General features: G+C 41.5%; 2 protein-coding genes across 3 annotated transcripts; one reads left to right on the forward strand and one right to left on the reverse strand.

Annotated features, from left to right (window-relative positions):
* The first annotated feature begins 609 nt into the window (after positions 1 to 609).
* Positions 610 to 9,652, forward strand: mmp25b (matrix metallopeptidase 25b). Its single transcript, XM_030078378.1, has 12 exons — positions 610 to 613; positions 1,168 to 1,197; positions 1,365 to 1,465; positions 3,396 to 3,528; positions 3,742 to 3,886; positions 4,148 to 4,452; positions 4,690 to 4,869; positions 5,698 to 5,785; positions 6,061 to 6,143; positions 6,596 to 6,748; positions 7,365 to 7,655; positions 8,387 to 9,652. The coding sequence occupies exons 1-12, from the start codon at positions 610 to 612 to the stop codon at positions 8,638 to 8,640; spliced, it is 1,767 nt and encodes a 588-aa protein (XP_029934238.1). The 3' UTR covers positions 8,641 to 9,652.
* A 1,590-nt stretch (positions 9,653 to 11,242) lies between these two features.
* LOC115377825 (carbonic anhydrase 4-like) lies at positions 11,243 to 14,589 on the reverse strand. Of its 2 annotated transcripts, none has more exons than XM_030077861.1 (9): positions 14,448 to 14,589; positions 14,017 to 14,089; positions 13,872 to 13,898; positions 13,594 to 13,764; positions 13,168 to 13,316; positions 12,967 to 13,062; positions 12,542 to 12,617; positions 12,290 to 12,453; positions 11,243 to 12,168 (listed from the first exon to the last, which is right to left on the reverse strand). In XM_030077861.1, the coding sequence occupies exons 2-9, from the start codon at positions 14,087 to 14,089 to the stop codon at positions 11,986 to 11,988; spliced, it is 939 nt and encodes a 312-aa protein (XP_029933721.1). In that variant the 5' UTR covers positions 14,448 to 14,589; the 3' UTR covers positions 11,243 to 11,985. The 2 variants fall into 2 exon arrangements, with proteins under 2 accessions (XP_029933721.1, XP_029933722.1); XM_030077862.1 differs by lacking the exon at positions 14,448 to 14,589 and adding an exon at positions 14,230 to 14,380.
* Between the last annotated feature and the right edge of the window lie 5,239 nt (positions 14,590 to 19,828).

Here is a 19,828-nt window from a genome sequence, read left to right on the forward strand (position 1 = left end):
CTGTGTTCTAGCCCATGTCTATTGTTCATGTACTCGTATTATGTGAGCCAAGTCAAAGACAAACACCCTCTTGAACTGATAGAAAAGAAATCTGAACCTAACGATTTAATGTGCATTGTAAAAATTCATATTAACACCATTTGCGGTATCTAGACAGTAGTAATCCTATTCGATGGAAGCCATTATAAACTCATAGGAATATTGCAGCTCTCCCAGCACCTTATCATGGTGGAGCAGTTTGTCTGCCCAAGTTGAGCTCACCTCTACGCACAGTCTTGACTCTGTACAAGTGTCAGAAAATGGGTGGATGGAGGAATATTGGAGTGACATATTGAGGGGAAAATATCAGTGGACACAAGACTGGAGGGAACAGAGGACAGACTAAAACAACCCAATGAGGACAGGCAGCACAGGGCAAGTGTGGAGGACAACAAGCTGACAAGAACATGGGAGAACAACAGGGACTTAAGACCACAGAAAACCAAGCTACTAGAAACAGTAGGGAAACAGAGAATTTAAGTCTGATACAGAGATTAAACACAAAGAGTCCAATAACACAGACTCATTACAGCTGTGGCATTAATTGACTGGCAGTTGTGCCAATTAAGAATGAGTGAGTGAGTGAGTGAGTGAGTGAGTGAGTGAGTGAGTGAGTGACTGACTGACTGACTGACTGACTGACTGAGTGGCTGAGTGGCTGAGTGAATTGAAGAGATGAGGAGGGGGCAGAGGGAGGGAGACAAAGAGAGCGTGAGAGAGAGGGGAAGGGGAATGTGTGTCAAAAGGGGAAGGCTCAACCACAATTTGGGGAACTTGATAATCTCACTTCTTGATTTTCTTGATTGGTTGACTTACCAGCTACCCATCAATCTACAAGGTGTTGAAAAATACTTAGTTCACTGTGACCTTGGGCGTCTTGAACCCAATCTTACGTCACACATACAGAGAAGCAGGCTTACTAGAATTAAGATTACTTGTCCTGTTGATCTTTGAAAAGAGGTGAATTTTGTAACTTTCCTCTTTGCCAATGTACACCATCTCTGTGTCATGGCAAAACAACTCCCACAGAGAGAGAGGGAGAGAGAGAGAGAGAAAGAGAGAGAGAGAGAGAGAGAGAGAGAGAGAGAGAGAGGATGTTCTGATCGATCAGCCCTTCCCCAGTCACAGGAGGGCAGAGGGAGCAAGAAGAAAACAACGGTAAGCTGCATCTCTATTATCTTGGCTTGAAGCGCCCAGGAAAAGCTGAGGGTTATAAGCAATGTCATAATTTTCGCTATAGATAATAATAATAATAATAATAATAATAATAATAATAATAACATTTTTTTTTACAAAACTCATATAATATTTATTGCCCTCCTTAGTGACTGGAATGGAGTTGAGGCTTGTGTCATGGGTGATTTTGGCCACAGTTGTCCTACCGGGAGATCCATCACCGACGCCTGACCAGTACACCAAAGGGGTGGTGAGTGGCACACAGTGGCATGTGGTTGAGTTTTATATTTAATCCCTTATGGTTGGCTTTCATTAAGTTCAGTCTTCCAACATTATTATTATTATGCGATTGCTACAGTCATTCTACGAGAACTGTAATCTATAAGCGCTCTTATAGCTTCTATGTATTTCTACTGTGAAATGGTGTCACGTGCGATTTTAGGGGTAACGCAAACCATTACAAACCTTTTGAAAGCTCTGGATATTGGGGTCAGAGATGCTGCAGTAGTCATGTTTTGTCACTAATTTGTATTTATGCTGCAAAAAGGTAGCCTATCGTTTTATTCTCGTAATTACCCAAATGAGAGATAGAAATCGGTCATCTGGGTGAGGCAGGTTTTGAGGTTTCCTTCCCCACCACCAAAGTAACTGGTGCAAGAGTTGTTTTGAATCAGATGGAGTGCTAGCCTAAATTCAAGATATTACCTTCCCAAACATAAATAAAATAGGCCTAAAATAAAATAAAATAAATTGCATTAAATACAACTGTAGCTGTACAGCACACAAGTCACATTTTCCTCTTTTGTTGGGTGCTGTTTGTTTGTATGTTTGTTTTTTAACTTTAGTTTTTTTTTTTTTTTTTATTTTATTTTATTTTAAAGACTGGCTCAAAATTGAGTTCCTTGTTAAGGCATCTCTCTTGCAGTGCAGCAAAGAAACAGCGGTTGAAAGTGAGCCAACACCTTTCCTTTCATCTGCAAAAAAAAAAAAAAAAAAAAAAAAGGGTGAGGTGGAGGTCAGTGTTTCAAAATTATTCTTCAGAAACACTAGCTTCTTGTTTTGATTAAAAAAAAAAAACACTGGGTGTGAAATCTGTTGTTGCTTCTCACACCTGAGTTCTATTCACTTTGACATTTTGCGGTGAAATTTTCTATTAATGTGTTTGAATATACAAATGGCCAAGAGCATGGTATTTGCAATATGCAAATTATCATGTATGTATATGGCCTTTCCCCCACTAAGGAGCTCACTCAGTCAGGACAGATCATAAAATATTGATCAGGTAAAAAAAAAAAAAAAAATGCTGACACTACACCATACCTCGTGTGTAAACCGCTGGCTCTGACTTGAGACTAAGAACAGAGGAAGATCAGGGTCCTTTGTCTCAGGGACAGACGCATGGAACCAATGAATTTACTGCAATCCTGTCCGTGTTTTCTGATTTATTTCTGTGGCTGGCATCCTGTTACCACTGGTGTGAGAGATTTAGCTGAAAGTAGGAAGCATCTGCCCGCTCTAGTCTTGAGACCTATATTTCCTGAAAAGAAGAAATTCTACTAATTCTGTTGTGTTCATAGAACCATATTAGGAAGTGATTTGTTCTCCTCGCTCCTCATTGGGTAATTTGTGATTGTCTTATCTGTTTGGCTTGACTCTTGTTTCAGTGATTATGAAAGCTAAGCTGGTATAAAGTTTGAACTCAAGAACTTATGGTTTGTTTTACTTTTTCTGTAACATCAGCATTATGGAATAAATCATTTGCAGCACAGTGGCGCAGTGGTTTCAGTTCCCGGCCAGTCAGGGTCCTTTCTATGTGGAGTTTGCATGTTCTCCCCGTGTCTGGGTGGGTTACCGCCAGGAGCTTCGGTTTCCTCCCACAGTCCAAAGACACTCAGGTTAGGTGAATTGGAGCCCATTGGTGTGAATGTGCTTGTTTGTCTGTCTGCCCTGTGATGGACTGGTGGTGTGTCCCGTGAGCGTTGGGACAGGCTCCAGCACCCTCCACAACCGAGGATAAGCAGCTTGGAAAATGAATGAATAAATGGATGAATCATTTGTTTTTCTTGGATCAGTTGGTCGCTGTATATTTTTATTGTGTAGCCTCCTTCAAAGCTGATCATAAAATAATCAGAAAATTACAGATGACTTAATTTCCTTTGTTGTGTTTCCTTTTCATTCAGGATTGGTTGAGCAGGTATGGCTACCTCCCTCCTCCTGACCCACGAACAAGCAAACTGCAGACCAAAGAGGGGATTGAGAACGCGATCCGCCTCATGCAGAGATTCGGTGGCATAAAGGAAACCGGGCTGCTTGGTAACGACTGCTCAACTTGGCTCTGTGGCTCCAGGGGATTTCAAGAGAACAGGTTTCAAGTTCAAGTTCTGCTTGAAGCTTGAAACCTGCTGGGTTCAGTTCCCCTGTTAGCTTGTGTGCAAAAGCTTCCCCTGTGTGAAATGAGGACAGAATGGATCGAAACCTTCTACCCTCTGCTCTTTTGTTTCTATATATGGTTCTTCTCTCTTCCAGACAATGACACTGTGCGGCTCATGTCTACGCCCCGGTGCTCCCTCCCTGATATTGTGGGGAGTGAGGACATGCTGAAAAAGAGGAAGAGGAGGAAACGATATGCCCTGTCAGGCCTCAAGTGGCAAAAGAAAGACCTCACATGGAGGTTTGTTTACACAGCAGCTCTATAACCCAATCTTCATCTTTTGGTGTTTTGGGTGAACTGTTCCTTTAAATTGCAGCAACGATAACGTCCACACACTGGCTCTTCAGTCTTTTAGTAACACTAAATGATGACCTTCAGATCAAATGATAAATTGCCTTTATGAAATGAACTTACTTATTCACTCATAAAGCAAATCTTTATCACTCATAATGTAATCAAAGCCGAGCAAATCTGATCACTGACAGACTTGTGGGTGTGCAGTGTCCACAGTTACCCATCAGCCTCGGTGTCGCCCTCGCTGCCCAACGACTTGGTGGACAATCTCCTGACTCTCGCCTTCAAAGCCTGGAGCGATGAGGCCCCCCTGAGTTTCCGTCGGATTCACAGTGACAGCAGGGCGGTGGGGGCCGGGGGGGACATCAGAGTGTCTTTTACCCGCTCGCTGCACGACGACGGGTACCCTTTTGACGGGCGGGGTGGCACCCTGGCCCACGCCTTCTTTCCCGGCAGGGATGAAGTGGCGGGTGACACGCACTTTGATGATGATGAGATCTGGAGCTACGGAGGTATTCACTGATTGAAATCATGGTGGATGGATGGATGGATGATGGCTGGAGAAAGTGTTTTCAAAATGTAACTGACAACCTTCCTGGGATGTGAAGAATCAGATAGCAAGTTGCCACACCCAAGCAGATAGATAGAGGAGCGTTTAGCAAAGTGAAAGGAACATCAGCACATTCAGTAACATCAAATCTTCAAATAATGATCCAGTCCAGTGACGGTGTTGCTTCTCACTTGTTCAGGTCATGGCAGCAGCACAGACTTGTTCACAGTGGCGGTGCATGAGTTCGGCCACGCCCTGGGCCTGTCCCACTCCTCCTCTGACCCATCTATCATGAGGCCCTACTACCAGGGTCCCGTAGGAGACATTGGCAAATACCGTCTGGCCCTGGACGACATGCAGGCCATTCAGCAGCTCTACGGTTAGTGACCAGCTGGACTGACGCTCGTGTCTGAGCAATTGTCTGTGATTATTACACAATCTGTACGCACTGTTTTTGTCATGTTTGTTCACTAAGATATTTCCATCAATTTAAGGTAGAACCCTGAAAATAGCAGTGAGGAAGTATGATAAAAATAACAATACTCATAATACTCACTCATAATACTCAAATAGAGCCACCCACACAAAACATGCACACTGATGAAAACACATTCAGTGTACATCAGGGTTAGAAATGAGTAGGGGTTAAAATGCCCAGAGTTAAAAAATGAGGGGTGGCAGATGCCCCCAATAAGTAGGAGTACAGTTTTTGCATTTATTTTTTTTTGTTTTAATTTTTATTTGGTCAGAAAATTGAAAAGTCTGAAGCAGCAGCAGTAAATGTGTCTGATTGTTACTCTGCTTGCATTTCTTTGCCTAAAGTATGATTTCAAGACAAATATTAGTGGCACAAATGGAGTGTTTATTCCCTAATTTTAAATGCAAATATATAATTGCTTAGTTCAATATGAAAGGCACTTTTGAGGACCGAAATTCCACTAAAAATCTGATGTAGTGGACAAAGAAACTCACCGGAAAGCTTATTCTGGTGCACACACGCTAGCATGGACAAAATATACTGCACTTTTTTTTTTTTTTCAGGTGGTTTTCATCATTTGCCTCTGTGTCTTAAATAAGAAATGAGCTTATATCCTGGCTGTAACATCCTTTTGGCTGCCCACAACTGGTTACAGGAATTTCTCATGTACTGTCACCACCTCTCATTGCCTCATTATTTCTAGCAAGTTCTCTCGCCCATCTCCTGTAGGTGTGAAGGGTGACAGGCCACAGCCACCGGGAGGCGGCCCAGACCTCCCACGCCTGCCCAGTCCACCACCGCCGAGACCAACAGAGCGGTGAGTTGAGCTAGAGGAAGCTGAGCACTGCAGGATTTACCCAAAGATTTATCATGTGCATTGGGAAATATTATCAGTTTTTGTATAATCACATGACACGCATACAAAAAATGATGATGACTAACCTAACACCAGACATTTATAAATAGAAATCCCTCTGATCGGCCTTCCTCTGTGACGGCATTCGGTTTTGTTGGTCTGGTGAATTTCTATAGAACTGCCTCATGTGAAAATGTTGCTCAACAAAAGTTTTAACCAAATGTCTGTGGTCTCAGTTCTGATCCTTCGTTACCGGAGCGCTGCCAGGGAGGCTTTGACGCAGTGGCCAACGTCAGGGGTGAAGTCTTCTTTTTTAAAGGTATGGACAATAAGGTGTCTGTGTCAGTGAAAAGTCCACTGGGGATGCACCATTACTTGGCTCAAATAAGGTATCAGAATTTCCACAAAATTACTGCATCCACACATAAATCCAGTTTTGTCCAGTGACCCCAAAACAATGGTCTGTTCCTTATGGTGCTCAGAACTGACCTGAGCCCAAAAGTTTAACACTTGGTACTGATATTTTGAATCAGAATTGATGATATTAAGTGTCATTTTGTCGTGACAACTTGACATTAGTCTAGATAATGTCAACTTTTCAGGGAAAGTGACTTAAAATGTCTTATGAGCACTCCCTCAAAGAGAGTGTTATCCTCTCCTTCATTCCCAGTATGAGGTATTAAACATTTTAGTACTTGCCGCCTGCCAGTCAAGCACAAGAAGTGTCATTTGAATGCTCACCCCACCTACTTTTCCCACTTTTTTGTTAAGGTGCGTACTTCTGGAGGACCAGACGGGACGGGTCTTTGATCTCACTCAGACCGGCAATGACTAAAATCTTCTGGATTGGCCTCCCTCCAGGAACGAACAAGATCGATGCCGTATATGAGAGGAAGAGCGACAGTAGTATCATATTCTTTATTGGTGAGTGCGATTACTGCGCCGGTGCCTGACCACGCTCGAGAATTTCAATTCGGAAATGATGATTTGAGACAAGTTCAAGCAGAGATTCTTCACACAAATTAATATTTAGGCCCTTCCGCATAAAAAATACTCCCCCTGTTGTGAAATTGGGCAGTTTCAGCTCTTTCCCTGCCTTAAATAATCCAACATCCACAGGCATACAACTATTGCTCAGCAAAATCACTACACTAACATCTCTATTAGTATGTTTCTGTGCATCTTTGTTGTTTATAGTGATGTCCTTATTGTTGATAGTGTTATTCGTCTCATACACATTATGCATGTCTGTCCAGCTATTTCATTGTCTCTTTCTAAATCACTGCTTTTATCATGTTTTCTGTTGACCTGCTCATCTTCTTGTCTTCCTTTTTTTGTCCCTTTCTCCCTAATTGTCCATCAAAGGCCATCACTGCAAGTTTGTTTTTAATCAACTTGCCTGGTTGAGTTAGATTAACCAAAGATAAAGAAATGTGCAAGACGTCAACAGGACTACATGCTGTTTATAGTGCTGACTCAATTACATTTCAACATCTGTAGAAATCACAAAGTGTCAGCTTTGCTTTTCATTTGGCTGCAGGATCTCAGTATTGGGTGTTCAAAGACACGGTGGTCAAGGAGGGCTACCCGCGGCCCCTGTCCGACTGGGGCATGAGGACGAAGAGCGGGAGGCCTGTGGACAAGGTGGAGGCAGCTTTCATCTGGGCCCACAACGGCAAGACCTATCTTTTCAGCGGCGGAGAGTTTTGGAGGTTTGATGAGAGCCGGAAAACCGACCAGGTGATCAGGCATCCGGAGGCGGACTATCCACGAGACGCCGCCCTCTGGAAAGTCCCTGCCCACCCGGATGACATCATCAGCTGGGGGGATGGTAAATCAGATTTCTGACATCCATACAAGAGGCATGAACAGGCTTTGGTGACAATACACTCCTCCCTTCAGGAAATACAGTTCAGCTTAATGTGCTAAAAATTTCAAAGAAAGGAAAAGAAATATTCAAAATCAAGATCGCAATGTCTTATTTGGCATCATATTAACATATATCTGGTGCCTATGTGTCTCTGGTATGGTCATTAACGTGTGCATAGTAATTAGTGTCAGTGAACAAATGGGCTCCCATCCAGATACAGCGATATGAAATAGTGCGTGAGTTATTGTTACTGTACAAGGAGGAGTGCCTCTTCCTTCACGGAAACAAATGTGATTCAAACGACTGTAATAATGAGTCAGCTACATCCTAAGAGCACAATTAATACTCAATGCATCGATGCAATGAATGAAATGTCATACCCCTACATAATGGGGTTAGGCAGGAAAGTAGCTCATGAAGTTAACTTTAAAGGTGCAGGGTGAAGGCCATGATGAGAATCAAGTGGAATCAATCACCATTGAGTTTAAAGGGTCCTCACTTCAGTGCAATTTTACATAGTTTGCCTTAAATGATTACAGTAGAAAATATCTACATTAAAATAACTGGATTCTTAGTACCCAATTTCCCCTCGGGGATCAGCAAAGTATTTCTGATTCTGTATTTACTTTTATAATGGGCTAATTTATGACTTTTGTGGTAAGGATGAAAGTGACACTGCTGTCGGTCTTTAGGTGATGCATACTTCTTCAAAGACAACCTTTACTGGGTCCTGCCGAGAGGAGGGTTGGACCAAGACAACGCCATTCCCAAGTCCATCGGCGTAGATTGGCTCAAATGCCCGGCTCCCGCCCCGACCCATGCTCCGACCGGTCCGAACCCAAGAGACTGCAGCTGTGGCTTGAACGGATCCTCTGCTCTGCCCAGAAGCACATGGCTGCTCCTGTTGTCCGTCACACTGGCAGCTAAGGTGTTCATGAGAAAATAGAAAGTTTTTGCATTGCACTGTTTTGGCATTTGTTTCATGTCTGTTCAAACTGTAAAGGCTTGCAGGTGCATTTTGTAGATCTGGTATTACTCCACGTGGGGGCAGCAGAGGGCCTTTACGCCATGATGTTCACATCAAACATTACAGTCCACTAGCAGGTTTCAGATTGCCCACACACTGTGTGAGAGATAGAAAGCTCGTATTAAGTACGTTTTTGTTTTTCACCTATCAAAACAGCCAAAGGACACCTTGAGAACCATGTCCTCCCTTCATTCTGCTATAGAATTCCTTCACTATAAGCATTTAATTACACGGAGTGTGTATAGGATAATGCTCTGAAACTCGACACTGAAACACAGCACTCTGGCACCTCCCTCATAATGAGACCCTACACAGCAGCTTTATGTCTTGGCACTAAAAATCCAAGATGTCAAACACCTTCAAACAACGTATTTATTTATTTATGTGCATTTTAATCTCTGTGCAGACACGTTGTTATGAAAAATATTCTTAAGGACCTGTACTTTGAGTTTGATCCTTTGCCGCTTGAGTTTGATATTGGTTTGTAAGTAGGAGGTGCCACTGTCCTCCATGTGAAGAATTTGGTCAAACAAGATGATTTGGTTGGGACAGGTTTGGCAAACTTTCCCTCAGGGAAATGCAACACTTTTTATACCTGAAGATTGCCTCATTGCTTTATTTGAACCATGGTTGCCTTATCATCATATTATGATTTTGTTTTAAGGTCAATTAATCTGCATGTCAAGCCAGGTGAATTTAGAGTCACGTTGTGAAGTTGATTATAAGTTAAAGGTTTCCTGGTTTAGCCTGGTTACAGCTACCAAACTGTTTTTTTACAATGAAGAATGGTCAGTTGATTGAATGGCTGGCACCCTGTCATCCTGTCTCCAGGAAAACATACTAAAATGCCTTACGTGATTTGAGAACAGTATAGCACTATTGATGTAATTGTTACAAGTCTATAAACAGGAAATTGATAAATCAAGCAATTTTCAAGTGACTATTGTCAAAATGTCAAATTAAACTGTCACGATTCGTAATATTTGTTTCTTTTTTGTGTTGTACCTTTGTCTCCTTTACAACAGGCTCACAAAATGGGACATGATCACGTCCCCTGTCCCCCTGTGACATGGTCATGTGTGTCATGACTTCCTCGTGGTCCTGTGACTCTCGCATGAAACACTTTTACAGTACATACCGTTCATTCTCCAGTGATCAATATCAGTCCCTTGTGGTATCGACCAGCCCTGCTGATCAATATCTGCCTCCATTAGGAACATCTCTCCATCTGGGCCATTCCATTAGCTCATCTCAGCGTCACATCATCATGTCTTGAAGGGTTTCACGCAGTCATTTTGATGACTGGTTGAAATTCTTTCATAGTAATAGTCCTAGCAAGAAGGCCTGTCTGTCATTGTCTCCACTCCTTTAAGACAACCCCTTTCAAAAGCAACCTTGCACCATTTCTGAACACAAGGTTGAAAATGGCTGGAAAAAAAATTGGATTGTTCAATTGTGCATAACAATACCAAGTTTTATCCAAATGATGGTACTGATCAACAAAACAAAACGTTTTGGGGACTAGCCGATGAAAACTTTTCCTGCCATGCAAAACACAGTTGACTATAAATTTCTTTGCCCATCAGGAGTTATTAAGGATATATTCAATAAAAGGCTTCGATTGATTAATTAATTCTATAGTTATGGTTCTACAGTGTAATCCATCTCACACAGCCAAAATTTGCTGTGGGACTCCATTCTTTAAAACCATAATTTTGTAGAGATATCATTTTCATCACTAAAGGTTAGGAACAGTAGTTGATTGATAAAGTAATTATTTTCTCATTATAGTAAATCAAAATAGCCTGAGGCACAGACAGTTATTGTTATAAACATCAGGCTTAAGCATAATTTGACATTTGTCATTGTCATTTGTCACTTTTCTAAAAGGCCCTTTTGAGAGGCTTTTATAAATATTGGAACATTACATTAATATTTCTCTGGTTACCTGATACAAAAACAAGAATTTTAACCTTTGGTTTATTTTTATTTATTTTTGTCCCTTCTGTGTTACTCAAAGAAGCTGAAGTTTGCACAGGAATGTTTATCCTGTCTCTGACTGGTGGAGTGATTTGACAAGCTGTACCTGACCCCCACGCACCATTTGCTCAGGTCAAACACTTTTCTTTGGGAAAAGACAAACACAAGCACCAAGCGAATCCAGATATTAATCATAATATAATGAAGCAAAACCTCAGAGGAAACTAGTGGGTGGAGAGTCTTTGAAATGGAATCTGCCTGCTTTTGAGAAGCAGGCTAGGCTTTTATTGCAGTCCTTGCCAAATTGGTGTGTGAAACCTAAAGGCAGGCTTTGAAAAGCCCAGCTCAAGTGTCTGGGTCAACCTGAGACAACAAGTGCAACAATAGAGATAAAATGTGATGCTGCTGTGGGATACAAAAAGACAAGTCTGTCCAAATAATGATGTTCAAGCTTCCAGAATTTCCATTAATTCCTTTAAATGATTTAAAAAAAAAAAAAAAAAAGTTGGTGTAAAAACAGAACTGACACTGCACAAGAACATAACAGACAGCAAGTCATTTATTGTAAACATTTCACAGGATAATGTTCACAGTTCAGATGTGTGTAAAACAAGACAAGCCTGGAGGTATATATGCATCACACTGTTATAAATAATGGTGTTCATTTGGTTGAGTGATTGACACATCAGTCCTTCATTACACCAGCTGAAATCAGCAGCACAGAAATTTTAGATTGATTCTTCACTGTAATTTTGGCTAAACTCCTTTTTGGGACCAAGTATATGCACAGAGCCCAGTTTAGGGTATGAGGACAAAAAAAGAGGCCGTATTCAGCAGAGCTCAAGCAAGATACTTGCAAACTAGGCACTCCTGAAGACTGGAAATCTGCGGGTGTTTCTTGCCACTTTTCGCTCTTAGTGAACCTGAGAATGTAAAGGCAGTGTGTGATGTAACCAAAAACACTGTCACAGAGAGAGGGCAGGAAGGCCACTAGTACAGAAAACTAAAAAACATTTTGACCCTTCAGACTAAGCAGACTTTGCCACATCAGGGTAGCCAGTGTGGTTAAATTACATTGTATGGCAACTTGGAGATAGGAATGGCCCCTTTGGACTGGAAAGCAGCTTTGGTTGCTCAAAGAGAAAATGTATGGAAAAATTGAGGAACCAAGGTGGTAAATGGAAGAGTGATTAAAATATCCCTGCCCAATGGCTCACACAGAAGTATATCAGCAATACCACAAGTTGAGTGTTCCCTCTGACATTGTGTTTTTAGCTTCTGCCTCTAACACTTCCCGAACAGGAGGCTCAGGGCCATGAGGCCTAAAGAGTAGCAGGTTCTGGTGTCTCCGCTGGTCTCAGCAAGCTGTGTGCGGACAGGCTGAGCTGGCTGGGTGCTTCTGTAGACGTTGGTCATCAGTGGCGCGGAGCTGTTACCGGCGTGAATGCTGGTGCTGAAGAGATCAATCTAGTGGACAAGATAGTCAGAAAATTAGCTCAAAGTGCTGTTAGGACTTTAATGTGCATCATTCCTCCCAGTTTCTACTTGAAAACTGAAGCATTCAAGGCCAGCATCTACATTTACTCACCACGTCTTTGCTGACTTTGATAGACTCCTTGAACACAGTCCAGACAACAGCCTCGTTGCAAGTGGGAGTCGTCAAGGAGCCGAGGTAGCGATAGTACTTCGTCCGATCCACTCCCGTCAGGAGATCATCCAGTGAGATGCTATGACTTATAGCCACCTCCTGACCTGCAGACAGAGACACCAGCTTCTGAAGGGACTGCATTCCAACCTCTATTCAACTGCGGTCTAATGATTCCAGTAACTGTAAACTTACCAGCTTCTGTGATGTTGGCCAGGTAGGAGCTCAGGGTTTTCCAGCTTGCGGGTAGACCTGTTGTATTTGTGTCCACCTAAAAATAAAACTTCAGCTTTATCATCGTTCCACACAACAGTTATCAGTCAAACAAGCTTAGAACAAATGATTAACAATGCAATACATAAGCAACAACAAAAAAACACAACATACAGTTACTCATGCATAGAGCTCTATTCCTATAACAAACAGAAACCAGAATGTAGATAAGTGACTGGTACCTAGTATTTGGAGGATGCTGTATTAAAGTAGGCTTTAATGTGTATTTAAATCAAGGGCTGGAGCATTGTAAAGTTGAAAATAGGTCATTTGAAAGCCTACTGACATTACAAAAGAGATTTATGACAATTTGTAAAAATGATATTAATGTAAGGGCATATCCTCACCTCAATGAGGAAACCAAGAACAGCAAGTCCATTTGAGTCTTCAATGGCCTGGGTTGTGTTCCCACGATAGGAGGCTTTCACATGTACTATGTGAATCTGAGGAGGAGGAGGGGGGGGGGGATTAATTACAGCCTGGAAGTTACTGTCAAACTTCACTTTTTACAACCACGTATGAAACTAGCAGTTTTATCTCGGCCATACCTCCATGGGATAGCGCTTGCCATTCACAGTGTGCTCCGAGCCAGGTGTTGAGCTGCCGTTGCCCCAGTGCAAGTGGAACTGAATGCTCTCGTAGTGGTCACTCAGGCCCCCTCCAGAAATCTGCACCCCGCTGTCAGTGATGACTTTGACTGGAGGTGTTGGGACAGAAAAGAAAGCATTGGAATAGAAACAGGAGGGACGGTTGTACTGAAAACTTCCTGTATCATGTCATTACAGAGACATCGAAAATGGACTGGCACAGGAGGAGGATATTCCTTTCTGTGTCACAATCTCACTGACTCTCCATTTTGGACAATAACAGGCCATGGTTTCATTGAAATGGAAAGGGACTTTTCATTACCATCCACTTCAGGTACAGACTTAAAAGAAAGTTTTAGGCCACATTTTGAACTGTAACCAGCTCACCTGTCCTTCCTGTGTTCATGACCTTTTTCAGTGCTGTTTTGCTGTCGTAATTTGTAAAGGTGAAGGCAGTCAGACTGGAGTCGCCAGTGGCATCTGCTGTCACGATGTTGATGGGAGACTGCCTGGAGCCGTTGCAATGTTGGGGGACCTGGGTAGGCCATGTAGTATCATCTAAAAATAGTAAAATAATAGTTAAGTATCAAAGCAGAAAAAAGAAAGAAAGAAAAGATTATCATACTGTAGCCATTTAGAGAAGAAATGAGACTTAATCCACTTACTGCAAGTGGGAAGATGGTAACACCACGCTGTGGAGGAGGAAAATAGATAGATTTTAGGCTGTGCATCTAACGTATGTATTTAATGAAAAATTGTTGTACTCCACAAGAATGAATAACAGAGCAACAGATGCAGAAAATCACCCACGGAATGAGCCAGTGGCGCAGTGGACGCTGCCCACAAGGGCGCAAGCAACAAGCGCAACAAGTAGACGATCCATCTAAAAGGATTAAAAAAAAAAAAAAAAAAAAAAAAAAAAAGACAAAGACAAAGACAAAAAAGAATTAAAAACAATTTTAAAAATCATTCAAATCCAGAAATCTGAAACAGACAAACAAACAAAAACAAACAAACTAGTACTTTCAGACGTTTTCAGTGAGCAGGTGTTTTCCTCTGCAAAACTGGATGCGTGTAAAATGATGAATGAGCTATAGGCTGTAATAATATTGAAATGCGGCCGCTCCACTAAACAGCTGAATAACCCGGCTCGAGCAGCCCGATTCAAATCATCATCTAAAAGTTGCATGATGAAGCGTGGCTGCAGAGGCCAGGCTCATCCGACCAGGGGAGTGTCTTACCTTCAACGCACCTGTCCTCTGTGCTCTGCTAATGACCTGCACAGCCTCATCCTCCCCGCTTTTATTTGCTCGGACTGCCGCTCAGCAGATTTGAAACCGCCTCTGCATCACATTGCAGCGCACCTGCCCCGCAGGATTTCCGGAACAGGTATGTATTTCTTTCCATCTTTCTCTTCTTTTTTCTTATCCGATTTTGGCAAGGAGTTTTACTGCGAGTTTACACCCAAATGCGCCTAATTACCTAATTAGACTTAATTGTTGAAAGCATGCCTATTATTTCAAATTAATTTATGTAAATACGTACAGACAGACAGACAAACAAACAGATAGATAGATAGATAGATCTGAGGTAGGATCTTTTAATGTTAAAATAATTGAGCTTTTATCAACTTGCTCTTGCTGCATGACATGAGGTTTTTTTTTTCTTTTGAAAAATTAATGAATTTATTAATTTCATTTCATTTCACCAGATGTGTTTGTATGAAAGGATCAAATGGTAAGACAAGAGAAAGCATGGGCTTCAATAGAAAAAAAGGGGACAAATTTAAGATTATTTGCTTTTGTCCTTGTTTTTTCCCATGGGAATAAACATAATAAAAACATTCAGCAAAAAAAAAAAAAAAAAAAAAAAAAGATGGTGTTTTGTAACTATGCTGAACTTTTCTGGAGTGACTAATAACCTTAGAGGTCAGAGGTCAGCTAAACCTGACCTTTGACCGCCTGCTGAGGACAAATTACTCTCTTAGGACTGAGTATCACTTATGGCAGTTTGGTTTTAATTGGGTAAAATTAGGGCAATACAAGAAACCGTCCAAATTATCAATGCAATGCTTCACCAATAAGCTTGTTGTTTGTTCACAGGAAATAGCGGTCACATTTTTGATGCGTCAGTGAGGTATAAGTCGTAAAATTCAGCATTTCCTGTTTCTCTGTATTTGAATGTTTGCTGTTCGTCCTCCACAACTGGTGGCAACAGATGTAAGAGCTTAAAAAAGGCCCCACATTAATAGGCAATTGTCACAATGCTGAGAGTCCTCCACTCAGAAATTAGTTTGGAAATTGAAAATTAGACGATTTCTACGTGGAAACAAACTTGTCACAATGCAGCCACTCCGTGCTGACTCCATGATTTGTTGGGGTGTAACTTGTACTCTCACCGTGCAGCAGCTCGGCGATCAGCTCCACCTTGGAGTGGGCAGGCCTGGGTCTCGCATATTTCTTCTTGATGAATCATGGCACAGCGCCCTGCCTTTGGTGCCTTTCTCCTCAGCAGCTGAGAAGGGCCCGGTGCCAGCACACTGAGACCTGGGCTGGTTGTAACTGACATCATAATTATCCCTGAGATCAAATGACTTACTACACAGTTTCTGACTGATTAACATTTCCAGTGTGACCAGTTTGTGGGTGTGACATTTAATTGATGGTGTTAGCAAACCCGACCTAGTGTTTACAGTAGATATTTACATAAATATATGTATTGAAAGCCCTGTTGACCTCAAAGGTAATTACAAAAAAAAAAAAAAAAAAAAAAAAAAATCTCAACCAGATATAATTTTCAATTGCAATGGTAGACATCCGGCCATGATGATGATGTAGCAGAGTAGCAGGAAGGGTCAAAACAGAAGAAAACACTAATGCAGGATTTATCACTTTCCTGTAGCCTCTCTGGTTCAAGAGATAACATGCAGATTACCTCCATCTGCTTCCATCCCCTATACAGAGTACCAGGTCTTATCAGAGACTACAGTTAAACAATCTCAGTGAAGCTGGACCTGACTTCGTAGATTAGATCCAGGAAGTGCAGAACATGACTATAGTAGGTTCAGAGTGTCTGGATGTTTTGTGAAATTCCCTTCAGAAGATGAATATTTTCCAAGTCTCTAGAGAAAAGCAGCCAATCTGTCTTTGCCCCACATACGTTATAGCAGTGGTTCTCAGACTGAGTTTTGTGAGATAATTTTAGGGGGTGTCAAGATGTTTAAGACACAAGCGAAAGGAAACAACTTTTATTATGCAAAAACTAATTTTGAATGCAAAATTATCGTGATCATTAGTTCACTCCTGTGCATATGCAGCCTGTGTCAGGGGCCGGGAGTAGGCACTGCTCTGCTTTCAGGGGACATCAGTCAAAAACATTGAGAACCACTGTGTTATAGGACACATATCGATATGTGTGTATATGCGTGTCGGCTCAATAATATTGGTAAAGTTCAACATTCCCAGGTAACACTGTAAGTCAGTATTTGGGTATATAAACAACTCACCCAAAAGATAAAGACTAAAATCTAATATTTGATTTAAAAATGATGTATGGCCTGAAGTAGTTTCAGTGAGATGAAATGCTTAATTTGCAGATTCAGGAAATGTTTGTTCAGGCTTTTAAGCTCACATGAACAAAACATGTGGCTGACACCATATTTTAGGCCCCGAGAATTCCCTCACAAAACACGCTTGACTCTTTCCCAATCCATTTCCTCACATCAAGCTTCAGTATAACTGGATATTAATGTTACAGTGTGTGACAGCCTTCTGCCTAGCAGGGCCTGCTGGGTGTGTGTTTCCCCTGTTGTTGTTGTTGTGTGTGTGTCTCCTGTGTTGCAGGTTGCTGGTGGGCGGAGACTTGTTAGCCTAACTGGGAGCACCTGATCAGGCTCCCAGGGGTTAAAAGGCCCCCTCTCATTTTCTCTTCCTCCCTCTCATCCACCCTGAAGGCACCATGGTTCTTGTTTGGTTGGCGTTGGCCTGGTTAGGTTTTGTTCCTCTCATGCAACACCCCGCACTCACCATATTTCACTCATCCATCTGCAGACACACTGACATTACAGATTTACACACCTCATAACTTTAGAATGTTTTTGGTTGTTTTGTGTTAATAAATCTTTACATATTTACGTTAGCACTGTGTACCTCCACTTTTTGTCATGGCTCGTGAGCCGGGTCGTGACACAGTGCTGCATGGGGTCTACATAAACTCATTACAATAGTGACATTAATTAATATGAATGAACACTACTATTATTTCCCCCTTACATCTTTGAGGTGGTAACTGAAGAATTAGGATTTCTGATTGTGGACATCCCATGAGAACTATGGAGAGGAAAATAAAATGACCAAGAGGCTGACGAATGGGAATAATGGTGTCAATCAATATTACACTCCTGATCAAAATTTTAAGACCAGTTGAAAAATTGCAAGAATTTACATTTTGCACTGTTGGATCTTAAGAAGGTTCTAAGTAGAGCTTCAAAATGCAAAAAGAAGAAATGGGAGTGGACAAAAAAAAAAAAAATTGAGTAAGCAATTTATTGCAAACAACCAGTGGTGTAGTCTACTTTATTCTAGTGGGTATACGCACGCACACACGCGTGCACACACACACACACACACAGGTTCCCTTTCTGAAACGTTAACGTTAGCTCCAGCTGTAGTGTCCCCTGAAGCAGCAGTATTCACAGGGAAAGTATCAGGCTTATTGAAACACTGAAATAGTGTCATTTGGTTTTGCCTTCTTTTCATTGTGTTTTCTCCACTGACTTGCGTTGGACCATTTGAGGTTGTTGACTCGTGCCCCTCTTCTTCTAAGCCAGGGGTGTCGAACTGGTGCCATGGAGGCCGAGAGACTGCAGGTTTTTATTCCAACCGAAAACTCCACCAGGTGATTTCACTGATGAGTTCCTTCTCTCTGCTTGGAGGTGGGGTGATCACCTGGTGGAGTTTTCGGTTCCATGTCATTTCACCAAATTTTCAGGACATCTGACACACTTGGGTCTCAAAAAATTCTGAAAAATTCACCAGTTGTTCCTTATTTATCCAATAGACACACTATAAAATTTTAGTTTGCTCGGATGGATACTTTTTGAGAAATGGCCAATTTAGTGAGGGGAGTATGTGTCGATTTTGGTGCAGTTTTCGCACGTCCTTATTTTTCCTCCATTTTCAGGTGTCAGTATCTCAGGAACTACACCACATAGGAAACTCAAATTTGGTATGAAAATACACCTCCACCTACTAAGAATATACAAAAACATCTGTCATACATCAAAGCTGGTAGGCATGCCAGCCCCTCAAAAATGGAAAAAAAATTACGCGGGTTTTGTGGTCGACCATGTTTGGGACTTCAGAGATACATACATGGACTGTTCAAAGCATTAATGGTTAGTCAGATATATGCATCGGTTTCTGGATGGCAGCTTCTCCAAATCCCCAAAAAAGTTTTCATGTCACATTTTCATTGGCCCATAACTGCATGTGGGAATGTCTTAAAAAATCTAATCTCTGTTTTAATTTAAAGTTCAAAGCTTGCTCTTTCCTGGGATATAAAACATTTTTTCTTTATGCAAGTTCTTCATTTTTTTTTTTTTTTTTTTGTTATCCCAAACATGGAGCTATTTCACCACTCGCGAATATTGAAATTCCTCAATATTAGACCATTGTAGCTTGCGTTTGTGTCTTTTTGTTTGTGTGTTCATTTATTGTTTGTTATTTGGTCATTATTAATCTAAAATATAATGACCATTGCACCAGAAATGCATTTATTTGTCAAAACGTCAACATTTTCATGAACTTTTTACCAAATCTCTTAAGCTGCACATTCATACAGTTCGGGTTTTCGCTTCCAAATTTCCACAGTGAAGTACCCATTCTGAATTTCACCATACATAAAATATGCATAAAATTGACTACTTTACAAATTGAAACCATTTTGGTGTGATTATCTTCAAAATTTAAAAATTGTAAAATGTCACACAGTACTGTGCAGTAAAGTGCCCATTGTGTGCCCATTCTTCATTTTTTCAATTTTGAGGATAATCACACCAAAATGGTCTCAATTTGTAAAGTTTGCAAAATGAAGAATGGGCACACAATGGTCACTTTACTGCACAGTAAAGTGCAAATGACAAATGACAAACTGGGACAAATGAAAACAACAGAACACCAGAGCATCCTGGGGCTTTACTGAACTTGACTTCAGTCATGAGGGATGCCCCCTGCAACATCTCCACATAGCCAGCTGCCGTTTGACGCCTCTGCACAACCTGAAGCTCCATTGTTCCATTGAAGGAAAACGCCCCCTAGATCATGATGGCGCCCCCTCCACTGTGCCGTGTAGAAAACATCTCAGGTGGGATCTCCTTGTCATGCCAGTAATGTTGGAAGCCATCAGGACCGTCAAGGTTACGTTTTTTTCTCATCAGAGAATAAAACTTTCTTCCACCTTTCAATGTCCCATGTTTGGTGCTCTCGTGCAAACTCCAAACGGGCAATTTTGTGCCGTTGAAGGAGACGAGGACTTTGAAGATATTTTTTGTTCTTAAAACCCTTCTCTCACAGATGGGTTTTAAGAACAAAAATGATGGTTATGGGACTGCAGTTGGCACCAG

Source organism: Myripristis murdjan, chromosome 19, assembly GCF_902150065.1.
Source record: "Myripristis murdjan chromosome 19, fMyrMur1.1, whole genome shotgun sequence".
In the NCBI taxonomy this organism is placed as follows: Eukaryota; Metazoa; Chordata; class Actinopteri; order Holocentriformes; family Holocentridae; genus Myripristis; species Myripristis murdjan.

Excerpts from the sequence above, each read along its gene's own strand:
- mmp25b (XM_030078378.1), top strand. Across the intron at positions 3,529-3,741 it reads AAAGGAAACCGGGCTGCTTG|ACAATGACACTGTGCGGCTC; the intron begins GTAACGACTGCT and ends TCTCTCTTCCAG. Across the intron at positions 7,656-8,386 it reads CATCATCAGCTGGGGGGATG|GTGATGCATACTTCTTCAAA; the intron begins GTAAATCAGATT and ends GTCGGTCTTTAG.
- LOC115377825 (XM_030077861.1), bottom strand. The coding sequence starts at position 14,089 with ATGGATCGTCTACTTGTTGCGCTTGTTGCTTGCGCCCTTGTGGGCAGC. Across the intron at positions 13,317-13,593 it reads CATGAACACAGGAAGGACAG|TCAAAGTCATCACTGACAGC; the intron begins GTGAGCTGGTTA and ends CAACACCTCCAG. Across the intron at positions 13,063-13,167 it reads GCAAGCGCTATCCCATGGAG|ATTCACATAGTACATGTGAA; the intron begins GTATGGCCGAGA and ends CCTCCTCCTCAG.